We start from the raw sequence: 14815 nt of genomic DNA, 5'->3' as shown, positions 1-14815 counted from the left end.
TCTTATCTCTCCGGTCATTCATTCTCAGTCTCTTTTGCAGGCTCCTCCTCCCCCTTCCATCCCCTTACTGTGGGGGTTCCCCAAGGTTCAGTGCTTGGTCCCCTTCTGTTCTCGATCTACACTCACTCCCTTGGTGACCTCATTCGCTCCCACGGCTTCAACTATCATCTCTACGCTGATGACACCCAGATCTACATCTCTGCCCCTGCTCTCTCCCCCTCCCTCCAGGCTCGCATCTCCTCCTGCCTTCAGGACATCTCCATCTGGATGTCCGCCCGCCACCTAAAGCTCAACATGTCGAAGACTGAGCTCCTTGTCTTCCCTCCCAAACCTTGCCCTCTCCCTGACTTTCCCATCTCTGTTGACGGCACTACCATCCTTCCCGTCTCACAAGCCCGCAACCTTGGTGTCATCCTCGACTCCGCTCTCTCATTCACCCCTCACATCCAAGCCGTCACCAAAACCTGCCGGTCTCAGCTCCGCAACATTGCCAAGATCCGCCCTTTCCTCTCCATCCAAACTGCTACCCTGCTCATTCAAGCTCTCATCCTATCCCGTCTGGACTACTGCACCAGCCTTCTCTCTGATCTCCCATCCTCGTGTCTCTCCCCACTTCAATCCATACTTCATGCTGCTGCCCGGATTATCTTTGTCCAGAAACGCTCTGGGCATATTACTCCCCTCCTCAAAAATCTCCAGTGGCTACCAATCAATCTGCGCATCAGGCAGAAACTCCTCACCCTGGGCTTCAAGGCTCTCCATCACCTTGCCCCCTCCTACCTCACCTCCCTTCTCTCCTTCTACTGCCCAGCCCACAACCTCCGCTCCTCTACCGCTAATCTCCTCACTGTACCTCGTTCTCGCCTGTCCCGCCGTCGACCCCCGGCCCACGTCATCCCCCGGGCCTGGAATGCCCTCCCTCTGCCCCTCCGCCCAGCTCGCTCTCTTCCTCCCTTCAAGGCCCTGCTGAGAGCTCATCTCCTCCAGGAGGCCTTCCCAGACTGAGCCCCTTCCTTCCTCTCCCCCTCGTCCCCCTCTCCATCCCCCCATCTTACCTCCTTCCCTTCCCCACAGCACCTGTATATATGTATATATGGTTGTACATATTTATTACTCTATTTATTTATTTATTTATTTTACTTGTACATTTCTATCCTATTTATTTTGTTGGTATGTTTGGTTCTGTTCTCTGTCTCCCCCTTTTAGACTGTGAGCCCACTGTTGGGTAGGGACTGTCTCTATGTGTTGCCAATTTGTACTTCCCAAGCGCTTAGTACAGTGCTCTGCACATAGTAAGCGCTCAATAAATACGATTGATTGATTGATTGATTGATTGCCAAGCACTGTTCTAAATGCTGGAGTAGATACGTGGCAATCAGGTTGTCCCACATGGGGCTCACAGTCTCAGTCCCCATTTTACAGATGAGGTCACTGAGACACAGAGAAGCTAAGTGACTTGCTCGAGGTCACACAGCAGACAAGTGGTGGAGCCTGGATTAGAACTCATGACCTCTGACTCCCAAACCACTAGACCGTGCAGCTTCTCTAGTTTTCTCTAAGCCTCTCTCTCCCTCCCTAGGCTGTAAGCGCATGGTGGGAAGGGAGTGTGTCTACCGACTCTGTTATCAATCAATCAATCAATCGTACTTATTCATTCATTCAATTGTATTTATTGAGCACTTACTGTGTGCAGAGCACTGTACTAACCGCTTGGGAAGTACAAGTTGGGAACATATAAAGACGGTCCCTACCCAACAGTGGGCTCACAGTTGCCAGTCCTTAGATGTGGCGCGCATCTGGGAGCCGCCAACACGACTACAGCCCAGGCTTGGGAGTCAGAGCATTCATTCATTCATTCAGTCGTATTTATTGAGCGCTTACTGTGTGCAGAGCACTGTACTAAGCGCTTGGGAAGTCCAAGTTGGCAACATATAGAGACGGTCCCTACCCAACAGTGGGCTCACAGTCTAGAAGGGGGAGACAGACAACAAAACAAAACATATTAACAAAATAAAATAGAATAGATATGTACAAGTAGAATAAATAGAGTAATAAATACGAACAAACATATATACATATCAATCAATCAATCATATTTATTGAGAGCTTACTGTGTGCAGAGCACTGTACTAAGCGCTTGGGAAGTACAAGTTGGCAACATATAGAGACAGTCCCTACCCAACAGTGGGCTCACAGTCTATGTTGAAAATCATGGAAAAACGGGAGATTTCTACTGGAAAATTCAATAGAAAAGAGTAACTCTTGAAATGTAGGCTTGATCTCTGCGTTGGCAGGACAGGATCAGCGTACTGTTATTCATTCATTCAATCGTATTTATTGAGCGCTTACTGTGTGCAGAGCACCGTACTAAGCGCTTGGGAAGTACAAGTTGGCAACATATAGAGACGGTCCCTACCCAACAGTGGGCTCACAGTCTAAAAGACTGTTCAATAAGGTTTCGAAGGGGGGGAGAGTCGGATTTGAGGAGGGAGGGCAATCCAGGAGGCAGAACGTGGGCCCGGGGTCGGCGGCGAGACAGGTGAGATGGCGGCACGGTGAGAAGGTGAGCACTAGAGGAGCAAAATCTGACAGCTGGGCAGTGTGGAAGGAGGGAAGTGAGGAGAGCTAGGAGGGGGCAAGATGACGGAATGCTTTCAAGGCAATGGTGAGGAGTTTGGGTTGGATACAGAGCTGGATTGATTGATTCATTCATTCATTCAATCGTATTTATTGAGCACTTACTGAGTGCAGAGCACTGTACTAACCGCTTGGGAAGAACAAGTCGGCAGCATATAGAGACGGTCCCTCCCCAACAGCAGGCTCACAGTCGAGAAGGGGGAGACGGACGACAGAACAAAATGGGCAACCACAGAATTGGTAGACGAGATCCCTGCCGCCCTCAGTGAGTCTGCAACATTCCGGGGAAGACAGACCTTAAAATCAGTCAGGTAGGGGAAGCCTCGGAGCATGAGTATCGTGGGGCTGGGGAGGGAGGGGTTAAGTGTATAATCAATCAATCGTATTTATTGAGCGCTTACTGTGTGCAGAGCACTGTACTAAGCGCTTGGGAGGTACAAGTTGGCAACATATAGAGACAGTCCCAACAGTGGGCTCACAGTATAAGTGACATAAAGGAGAGGGTAAATAGGGTGGGGAAAGAGGAATTGGGGAGGACCTCTTGGAGGAGATACGATGATGATGATGGCATTTATTAAGCGCTTACTATGTGCAAAGCACTGTTCTAAGCGCTGAGGAGGTTACAAGGTCAGGTTGTCCCATGAAGGGGCTCACAGTCTTAATCCCCATTTTACAGATGAGGGAACTGAGGCCCAGAGAAGTGAAGTGACTTGCCCAAAGTCACACAGCTGACAATTGGCAGAGCTGGGATTTGAACCCGTGACCTCTGACTCCAAAGCCCGTGCTCTTTTCCACTGAGCCACGCTGCTTCTCATGATGTGTGCTTTGAAGATGCAGAGCGTGGTGGTCTGTCACGTATGAAGTGGGAAGTCGTTTCAAGCTTGAGGGATTGGCCGTGAGACAGATGAGATCAAGGTATATCGAACAGCACCTGTACATATATTTGTACAGATTTATTACTCTATTTTACTTGTACATATTTACTATTTTACTTATTTTGTTAATGGCGTGCATTTAGCTTTAATTCTATTTGTTCTGACGACTTGACACCTGTCCACATGTTATGTTTTGTTGTCTGTCTCCCCCTTCTAGACTGTGAGCCCATTGTTGGGTAGGGACCGTCTCTATCTGTTGCCAACTTGTCCTTCCCAAGCGCTTAGTCCAGTGCTCTGCACACAGTAAGCGCTCAATAAATACGGTTGAATGAATGAATGAATGAATAGCTTGTCAGGATGAAGTGTGTTGTCAAGCAGTCAATCGTATTTATCGAGCACTTACTATGTGCAGAGCACTGTACTAAGCACTTGGGAGAGTACGAAAGAACAGTATCAATCAATCAATCAATTGTATTTATTGAGTGCTTACTGTGTGCAGGGCACTGTACTAAGCGCTTGGGAAGTACAAGTTGGCAATATAACAGAAACATTCCCTTCCCACAAGTAGATCAGCAAGGTTAGGCGATTGATTGCCTTAAAGCTGATGATAAGCAGCGTGGCTCAGTGGAAAGAGCCCGGGCTTTGGAGTCAGAGGTCATGGGTTCGAATCCCACCTCCGCCACGTCTGCTGTGTGACCTTGGGCAAGTCACTTAACTTCTCCGAGCCTCAGCTTCCTCATCTGTAAAATGGGGATGATCACCTTGTATCCCCCCAGCGCTTAGAACAGTGCTTGGCACATAGTAAGCGCTTAACAAATGCCGTTATTATTATTATTATTATTAGGAGCTTCTGTTTGACGTGGAGGTGGATGGGCAACCACTGGAGGTTTCTGAGGAGTGGGAAGACAGGGACTGAATTTATTTTAGAAAATCCATGTGGGCAGCAGAGTGAAGTAAGGCTGGAGGCAGGGAGGTCAGCGAGAAGGCTGATGCGGCCTGGACCACCAGGACAGCAGTTTGGATGGGGAGGAAAGGGCGGATTTTAGCCATATTGTGAAGGTAGAACTGGCAGGAATTGGTGATGTTGAACACGAGGGTTGAATAATAATAATGATAATAATAATGGCATTTATTAAGCGCTTACTATGTGCAAAGCACTGTTCTAAGCACTGGAGAGGTTACAAAGTGATCAGGTTGTCCCACGGGGGGCTCACAGTCTTAATCCCCATTTTACAGATGAGGGAACTGAGGCACAGACAAGTGACTTGCCCAAAATAACACAGCTGACATTTGGCAGACCTGGGATTTGAACCCATGACCTCTGACTCCAAAGCCCGGGCTCTTTCCACTGAGCCACGCTGTTTTGCCAGCCACGCCGGACTACCTTGTATCAACCCAGCGGTTAGTACAGTGTCTTGGCACATAGTGAGCACTTAACAAATACTATTAAAAAAAGATGAGCCCCCCTTCTCTAAATGCATATAGAAGCAGCAGGGCTCAGTGGAAAGAGCCCGGGCTTTGGAGTCAGAGGTCGTGGGTTCAAATCCCGGCTCCACCACTTGTCAGCTGTGTGACTTCGGGCAAGTCACTTCACTTCTCTGGGCCTCAGTTCCCTCATCTGTAAAATGGGGATGAAAGACTGTGAGCCCTCCGGGGGACAACCTGATCACCTTGTAACCTTCCCAGTGCTTAGAACAGTGCTTTGCACATAGTAAGCGCTTAATAAATGCCATTATTATTATTCTTATTATATAGAAAATTATTTACTATTTGAAACTGGTGGGAAGCCAAAGGAAAATGGGAATTATCCCAGTTCCAAAGTCAAGCCCACCTTACAATTATTTATAAACCCAAATGATTGCTAAGCTGTAACAATATGTTCTGAAGAAAATACACAATCTTTAGATTTTTTCCTCAAAATTATTTATCAAGTAAACATTTATAAAAATCAAATTAGATGAATGCTCCTTTAAAAAAAGTATGAATAAAAAGGCTTTAAGGGACGCCAATATCACATTAACTTACTGATTCCCTGATCAGGCTGCTAATTTTTTTTTGTTTCATTTTGGGGTTTTTTATGGTACTTATTAAGCGCTTACTATGTGCCAGGTAGTGTACTAAGCACTGAGGTAGATACAAGGTTAATCAGATTGGATACAGTCTATGTCCTGTAGATTATTATTATTACTATATTATTATTATGTCCCACATGGGGCTCACTTTACATGTCCCCATTTTACAGATGAGGTAACTGAACCACAGTCTAAATAGGAGCGAGTAGGATTTAATCCCCTTTTTACAGTTGAGGAAACTGAAGCCCAGAGAAGTGAAATGCCTTGCCCAAGGTCACACAGCAGACAAGTGGTAGAACCAGGATTAGAATCCAGGTCCTCTGACTCCCAAGTTCTTGCTCTTTCTGTTGCATTTGAGTTGATTTTGTAGAATGAAAATTTGTAGATTGGCTGGTCTTTCACTTGTGTAATCTCAAGCATTCTATAACAATAATAATAATAATAATGGCATCTATTAAGCGCTTACTATGTGCAAAGCACTGTTCTAAGCGCTGGGGAGGTTACAAGGTGATCAGGTTGTCCCACGGGGGGGCTCACAGTCTTTATCCCCGTTTTACAGATGAGACAACTGAGGCACAGAGAAGTGAAGCGACTTGCCCCAAGTCACACAGCTGACAAGTGGCGGAGCCGGGATTTGAACCCATGACCTCTGACACCAAAGCCCGGGCTCTTGCCACTGAGCCACACTGCTTCTCTCATTTAAGCACTCATTCTCTCATTTAAGCACTTCTTATTCACCCCTCCCTCAGCCCCACCGCACGACAACCTTGTAACCTCCCCAGCGCTTAGAACACTGCTTTGCACATAGTAAGCGCTTAATAAATGCCATCATTATTATTATATTACATCCATATTTATGTTTTTTTAAAAAAACCCTCTCTCCCCCACTAGACTGTAAGCTCTGGAGGGCAGGGATCATATCTATCGACTCTGCAGTACTGGATTCTGTATTGTACTCTTGAAAGCACTTAGTACAGTTCAATAAATACCATTGATTGATTGCATTCATTCATTCAATCGTATTTATTGAGCGCTTGCTGTGTGCAGAGCACTGTACTAAGCACTTGGAAAGTACAATTTGGCAACAGATAGACAGTCCCTACCCAACAATGGGCTCACAGTCTAGAAGGGGAGAGACAGACAACAAACCAAAACAAGTAGACAGGCATCAATAGCAGCATCAATAGCATCAAAATAAACAGAATCATAGATATTTACACAAGAATTCTAGATATACACACGTGCTATGAAGCAGCATGGCTCAGTGGAAAGAGTGCTTTGCACATAGTAAGCACTTAACAAATGCCATCATTATTATTATTATTATTATTATTATTATTATTATTATTATTATTACTACTATTATTATTATTACTATTATTTTGGAGTCAGAGGTGATGGGTTCAAATCCCAGCTCTGCCAATTGTCAGCTGTGTGACTGTGGGCAAGTCACTTCACTTCTCTGTACCTCAGTTCCCTCATCTGTAAAATGGGGATGAAGACCGTGAGCCCCCCGTGGGACAACCTGGTCACCTCGTAACCTCCCCAGCGCTTATTACAGTGCTTTGCACATAGAAAGTGCTTAATAAATGCTATCATTATTATTATTATTATTACCAACGTTCTGATCTCGACTCCTCCATTCGTCTGCTGCATAACCTCGGGCAAGTCACTCAACTTCTCTGTTCCTCAGTTACCTCATCTGTAAAATGAGGATTGAGATGAAGAGACCCAATAGGACATGGACTGTGTCCATAGTGAAGTGCTTGACACATTGTAAGAGGTGAACAAATGCCATAATTATCTCCTTATCATTCCTTCATTCAATCGTATTTATTGAGCGCTTACTGTGTGCAGAGCTCTGTACTAAGCGCTTGGGAAGTACAAGTCGGCAACATATAGAGACGGTCCCTACTCAACAACGGGCTCACTGTCTAGAAGGGGGAGACACACAACAAAACAAAACATGTAGACAGGTGGCTTCCCATTTGGCTCTCATAGCCACTGAGGTGAGGAAGACCCAAAAGTTTGGAATGATATCTTCAAGACTCAATTTCCAGCCCCAAAAAAGGGAAAGAATCCTATGATCGGCCATCTCCCAATAAAAAAGACCCTTCCTCTTAAAATAATAATAAATAAATAATAATGATGGCATTTGTTGATAATGATGATGATGGTATTTGTTAAGCACTAACTATGTGCAAAGCACTGTTCTGAGCCCTGGGGGGATACAAGGTGATCAGGTTGTCTACGTGGGCCTCAGAGTCTTAATCCCCCTTTTCCAGATGAGGGAACTGAGGCCCAGAGAAGTGAAGTGACTTGTTCGAAGTCACACAGCTGACAATTGGCGGAGCCGGGATTTGAACCCATGACCTCTGACTCCAAAGCCCGGGCTCTTTCCACTGAGCCACGTTGCGTTTATTATGTGCCGAACCCTGTTCTAAGCACTAGGGTAGATACAAGGTAATCAGTTTGTCCCATGTGGGGCTCACAGTCTTAATTCCCATTTTAAAGATGAGGCAACTGAGGCACAGAGCAGTCAAGTGACTTGCCCGAAACCACACAGCTGACAATTGGCGGAGCCAGGATTTGAACCCATGACCTCTGACTCCAAAGCCCGGGCTCTTTCCACTGAGCCACGTTAAGTTTACTATGTGCCGAACCCTGTTCTAAGCACTAGGGTAGATACAAGGTAATCAATTTGTCCCATGTGGGGCTCACAGTCTTAATCCCCATTTTAAAGATGAGGTAACTGAGGCACAGAGCAGTCAAGTGACTTGCCCGAAGCCACACAGCTGACAATTGGCGGAGCCGGGATTTGAACCCATGACGTCTGACTCCAAAGCCCGGGCTCTTTCCACTGAGCCACGTTGTGTTTACTATGTGCCGAACCCTGTTCTAAGCACTAGGGTAGATACAAGGCAATCAGTTTGTCCCATGTGGGGCTCACAGTCTTAATTCCCATTTTAAAGATGAGGCAACTGAGGCACAGAGCAGTCAAGCGACTTGCCCAAAACCACACGGCTGACAATTGGTGGAGCCAGGATTTGAACCCATGACCTCTGACTCCAAAGCCCGGGCTCTTTCCACTAAGCCACGCTGCTTCCCATAACAACTCTCCAGGTCTCTTCCCATTCAGGAGTAGTTTATAAATCCAAATTCAGGAAGGGGACTCTTCGGCTAACTGCAGGTTCACTTTCCAAGGGAAGTTTTACATCGGCATTTTGAGGCGAACATTTTTATTTTAAAGTGAACCTAAAGTTAGCAATGTACTTTCGTTGTTTCCAAGTGAAGTTTGACATCGGCATTTTGATGCGAGCGTTTTTATTTTAAACAATGGAAGTCCATCTGGAGAGCCCGGTTTAATTCCCACTGAAACACTGCGTATCGGGCCAACTAGGGAATTCGTTGGCAGCATTTTTGAGTGATTAGCCATTCAGTCAACTGACCTCACCATTCAGGCTCATTTGCTCTTAAACAATGAATTCAGCTCTTTTCTCATCAAGTCAAACTATACTGTGATATTTTCCACATCCTCCCTCTGTCCTGGAACTCTCTCCCCCCCCTCTAAATATGCCAGACCAGCACTCTCTCTACCTTCAAAGCCTCATTAAGGTCACATCTCATCCAAGAGGCCTTCCCTGATTAAGCCTTTTTTTTTCCCTGGCTCCCTGTCCTTTCCATGTCACGCATGCACCTGGATCCGTCACCAAAACCTGCCGGTCTCACCTCGGCAACATCGCCAGGATCCGCCCTTTCCTCTCCATCCAAACCGCTACCTTGCTGGTTCAATCTCTCATCCTATCCCGACTGGATGACTGCATCAGCCTCCTCTCTGATCTCCCATCCTCCTGTCTCTCCCCACTTCAGTCTATACTTCACGCTGCTGCCAGGATCATCTTTGTACAGAAACACTCTGGGCATGTCACTCCTCTCCTCAAAAATCTCCAGTGGTTGCCCGTCAACCTACGAATCAAGCAAAAACTCTTCACTCTCAGCTTCAAGGCTGTCCATCCCCTCGCCCCCTCCTCCCTCACCTCCCTTCTGTCCTTCTCCAGCCCAGCCCGCACCCTCCGCTCCTCTGCCACCGCTCACCTCCTCACGGGGCCTCGTTCTCGCCTGTCCCGCCATCGATCCCGGGCCCACATCCTCCCCCTGGCCCGGAATGCCCTCCCTCCGCACATCCGCCAAACTAGCTCTCTTCCTCCCTTCAAAGCCCTACTGAGAGCTCACCTCCTCCAGAAGGCCTTCCCAGACTGAGCCCCCTTTTTCCTCTCCTCCTCCCCATCCACCGCCAGCCCTATTTCCGTCCCCCCTCCACAGCACTTTTATATATTTGTACAGATTTATTACTCTATTTTACTTGCACATACTTACTGTTCTATTTATTTTATTAATGATGTGCATATGTTGCCAACTTGCACTTCCCAAGCACTTAGTACAATGCTCTGCACTCAGTAAGTGCTCAATAAATACGATTGAATGAATGAATGAATATAACTATAATTCTAGTCTGACAACTTGACACCCGTCCACATGTTTTCTTTTGTTGTCTGTCTCCCCCTTCTAGACTGTGAGCCCGTTGTTGGGTAGGGACCGTCTCTACGTGTTGCCGACTTGTACTTCCCAGGCGCTTAGTAAAGTACTCTGCACACAGTAAGCGCTCAATAAATACGATTGAATGAATGAATGAATCTGAACCCCTTGAGCACTTGATAGCCACACCACAGCAGTTACGTCCATAGCCATAACTTATTCATATATTATTCCAGACTGTGAGCCCACTGTTGGGTAGGGACCATCTCTATATGTTGCCAACTTGGACTTCCCAAGCGCTTAGTCCAGTGCTCTGCACACAGTAAGCGCTCAATAAATACGATTGAATGAATGAATGGATGAATTTATATCACTGCCTCTCCCTCTAGACTTTAAGATCACTTTTTTTAACTGTATTTAAGCGCTTACCATGTGCCAGGCACTGCTCTAAGCACTGGGGTAGATAGAAGGCAATCTGGTTTGACACAGTCCATGTCCCACATGGGGCTCATAATCTTAAACCTCATTTGTCAGATGAGGGAACTGAGGCACAGGGAAGTGAAGTGACTTGCCCAAGGTCACACAGCAGACAAGTGGCAGAGACGGGATTGGAACCCAGGTCCTTCTGACACCCAGGGCCGGGCTCTATTCACTAGGCCATGCTTAGTGCATTTGTCTATGGACTCTGTTGTACTCTACTCTCCCAAGTGCTAAATACGGTACTTTGTAGTCAATCAATGGCATTTACAGAGTGCTTACTAATGCCAATTATGTTGCCAATTTGTTATGTTGCCAATTTGTACTTCCCAAGCGCTTAGTACAGTGCTTTGCACATAGTAAGCGCTCAATAAATACGATTGATGATGATGATGATGATGATGATAATAATGATGGCACTTAAGCACTTACTATGTGCAAAGCACTGTTCTAAGCTCTGGGGGAGGATACAAGGTGATCAGGTTGTCCCATGTGGGGCTCAGTCTTCATCCCCATTTTACAGATGAGGGAACTGAGCCACAGGTAAGTGAAGTGACTCGCCCAAAGTCACAGAACAGACACGTGGAGGAGTCAGGATTAGAACCCATGACCTCCGACTCCCAAGCCCGTGCTCTTAATACTGTATGAAGCGCTTGTGGGAGTATGACAGAATTAACAGGCACTTTCCCTGCACTTGCACTCAAGAAGTACCATGGATTAATTGATGTAACTTCAACGCCAATTTCCACACCCTCTTGATTTCTGCCACATGGCAGGTTTTCATTGCACTATGTTCATCTAATAATAATAACGGTATTTGTTAAGCGCTTACTACGTGCAAAGCACTGTTCTAAGCGCTGGGGAGGTTACAAGGCGATCAGGTTGTCCCACAGGGGGGCTCACGCTTTTAATCCCTATTTGACAGATGAGGCCCAGAGAAGTGAAGTGACTTGCCCAAAGTCACACAGCTGACAATTGGCGGAGCCGGGATTTGAACCCATGACCTCTGACTCCAAAGCCCGGGCTCTTTCCACTGAGGCTCACTGCTTCTCCTGCTAATGCCATAAGCCTGACTACAACACAGACTGTGAGCCCGTTGTTGCATAGGGACCGTCTCCATATGTTGCCGACTTGTACTTCCCAAGCGCTTAGTACAGTGCTCTGCACACAGTAAGCGCTCAATAAATACGATGGAATGAATGAACGGTGCTTTTTTATGGCCTTTGTTGAGCGCTTGCTACGTGTCAAACACTGTTCTAAGCGCTGGGTAGATGAAAGATGAGCCCTCACATAGGGCTCATGGTCCAAGTAGGAGGGAGAACAATCATCATCATCATCATCATCATCATCAATCGCATTTATTGAGCGCTTACTATGTGCAGAGCACTGTACTAAGCGCTTGGGAAGTACAAATTGGCAACATATAGAGACGGTCCCTACCCAACAGTGGGCTCACAGTCTAAAAGGGGGAGACAGAGAACAAAACCAAACATACTAACAAAATAAAATAAATAGATATGTACAAATAAAATAGAGTAAAAAATATGCACAAACATATATACATATATACAATCAATCAATCAATCAATATATATACAATATATTATATATATACAACATATATACAATCAATCAATCATATTTATTGAGCGCTTACTGTGTGCAGAGCACTGTACTAAGCGCTTGGGAAGTACAAGTTGGCAACAGGAGAACAGGAGAACTGAGGCACAGGGAAGTGAAATGATTGCCCAAGGTCACACACATCAGGCATTTGACAGAGCTGGAATTAGAACTCAGGGCCTCTGACTCTCAGGCTCGTGTCTGGTTGTGCTGCATCAAGCAGCTGCGCAGCTCAGTGGAAAGAGCCCGGGCTTGGGAGTCTTGCGAAGTCGTGAGTTCTAATCCCGGTTCTGCCACTTAGCGTTTCATTCATTCAATCGTATCTATTGAGCGCTTACTGTGTGCAGAGCGCTGTACTAAGCGCTTGGGAAGTCCAAGTTGGCAACATATAGCGACGGTCCCTACCCAACAACGGGCTCACAGTCTAGTTGGGCAACTTCTCTGTGCCTCAGTTACCTCCTCTGGAAAATGGGAAGCAGCGTGGCTCAGTGGAAAGAGCACTGGCTTTGGAGTCAGAGGTCATGGGTTTGAATCCTGGCTCCGCCACGTCTGTTGTGTGACCTTGGGCAAGTCACTTCACTTCTCTGAGCCTCAGTTACCTCATCTGTAAAATGAGGATTAAGACTGTGAGCCCCACGTGGGACAACTTGATCCCATTGTGTCCCCCCAGCGCTTAGAACAGTGCTTTGCACATAGTAAGCGCTTAACAAATGCCATCATTATTATTATTATTATGGGGATTAAGACTGTGAGTCCCATGTGGGACAACCTGATTACCTTGTATCTACCCCAGTGCTCAGAACAGTGCTTGGCACATAGTAAGAGCCTAATGAGTATCATTATTATTATTATCACAACTTGGGATTTTATTTTGCAAGAATACAACCTCGAGCAACAGTCAATCATATTTCCTGAGCGCTTACTGTTTTGCAGAGCACTGTATTAAGTACTTAAGAGAGCACAGTGAGAAGCAGAGTGGCCTAATCAATCAATCATATTTATTGAGCGCTGACTGTGTGCAGAGCACTGTACTAAGCGCTTGGGGAGTACAAGTTGGCAACATATAGAGACAATCCCCACCCAACAGTGGGCTCGCAGTGGCTTCGGAGTCAGAAGGACCTGCATCTATATGTTGCCAACTTTTGTACGTCACAAGCACTTAGTCCAGTGCTCTGCACACAGTAAGCGCTCAATAAATACGATTGAATGAATGAATGAACCTGGGTTCTAATTCTGATCCACCACTTGTCTGCTGTGAGACACTGGGAGAGTCACTTCATTTCTCTGGGCCTCAGTCACCTCATCTGCAAAAGGGGAATTAAAATTGTGAGCCCCGTGTGGGATAGGAACTCTGTCCATCCCAATTAATTTGTAGTACAGTGCCTGGCATATAGTAAGCACTTAAATACCATTATTAAATACCGTTATTATCATTAATAATAAGACAAATAATAATGACGGCATTTGTTAAGCGCTTACTATGTGCGAAGAACTGTTCTAAGCACTGGGGGGGGATACAAGGTGATCAGGTTGTCCCACGTGGGGCTCACAGTCTTCAACCCCATTTTACAGATGAGGTAACTGAGGCACAGAGAAATTGAGAGGCTTGCCCAAGGTCACACAGCAGACGTGTGGGGGAGCCGGGATTAGAACCCATGACCTCTGACTCCCAAGCCCGGGCTCTTTCCACTGAGCCACGGTCACTTCACTTCTCCGAGCCTCAGTTACCTTATCTGTAAAATGGGGATTAAGACTGTGAGTCCCCCGTGGGACGACCTGATCGCCTTTTAACCTCTCCAGCGCTTAGAACAGTGCTTGGCACATAGTAAGCGCTTAACAAATGCCACCATTATTATTATTATTATTATTATTATTATTATTATATGACAATATAACAGACACATTCCCAGGCCACAGTGAACAACAGGCGGGCCTGTTTCCTCTAGGATGAGTGGAAAGTTCGCCTCTTCGAAAGAAAAAAGCAAGGGGTCTTAGAATTCTATATTTTATTGAAATTTAGCAGCGGACGACAGAAAACCAATAATACTTCCGTGCCATTTCATGAAACATCATGGATTAAGTGCTAAAACAACCTCTCTCTATAAAAATATTTTGACTCGACACGCACAGAAAACATGCCGATGCCTCTTCTTAAAAGGACGCAGTATGCTTCGGCATAAAAACCAAGGCACGGAAACCAACTCCCCGATTCTCGTTTCCATCCAGGGGACGCGGGAACTTTCCCTCCGGGCCGACTCGGTTGCTTTTAGAGGTAAGCGGAAGGCCTAGGAGGATGCTTAAGGCCCCGCGGGTACCCAAAGGACTCTCGGCCACCCTCTCCGTCCCGGAGATGATCGCTCTCCTAGTTAATCTGGCTGTTTACGGCGAGAAACGTTCCGCGGAGGGGCCAGCGATGAAGATCTCAGACAGAACAAGAGAGTCCAACGGACTCCGGAGCCAAAAAATCAAGCCCCCTCAAGGCGCCTGCCACAGCGCAGGCGTTCCCGGTCGCTTACGGCTCAAGACGTCCGACAAGTGCCATCTTCGGCTCGTCGCCTTGCGGCCGGGATCCTGCGGGCCAGAGAACGGAGAAAAATG

At 46.5% G+C, this 14815-nt stretch overlaps 1 protein-coding gene across 3 annotated transcripts in view; it reads right to left on the bottom strand.

Annotated features, from left to right (window-relative positions):
* Positions 1 to 14206: 14206 nt before the first annotated feature.
* Positions 14207 to 14815, bottom strand: part of TBCCD1 (TBCC domain containing 1) — a 45064-nt gene continuing 44455 nt past the window's right edge. For 2 of the 3 annotated variants that reach the window (XM_038744577.1, XM_038744586.1), the window contains one exon: positions 14736 to 14788. Coding sequence is in view for 1 of the 3 variants with exons in the window: in XM_038744567.1 (XP_038600495.1) it covers positions 14693 to 14788 (96 nt within the window). In the remaining 2 variants the exon portion in view is untranslated. Of the gene's footprint in view, positions 14789 to 14815 lie in introns of all 3 variants that reach the window. The other variant, XM_038744567.1, reaches the window with a different exon arrangement.

The sequence above is a fragment of the Tachyglossus aculeatus genome, chromosome 1 (assembly GCF_015852505.1).
Source record: "Tachyglossus aculeatus isolate mTacAcu1 chromosome 1, mTacAcu1.pri, whole genome shotgun sequence".
Taxonomy (NCBI): domain Eukaryota; kingdom Metazoa; phylum Chordata; class Mammalia; order Monotremata; family Tachyglossidae; genus Tachyglossus; species Tachyglossus aculeatus.
The sequence above is the reverse complement of the archived record's forward strand: the minus strand, read 5'-3'. Positions and strand labels throughout refer to the sequence as shown.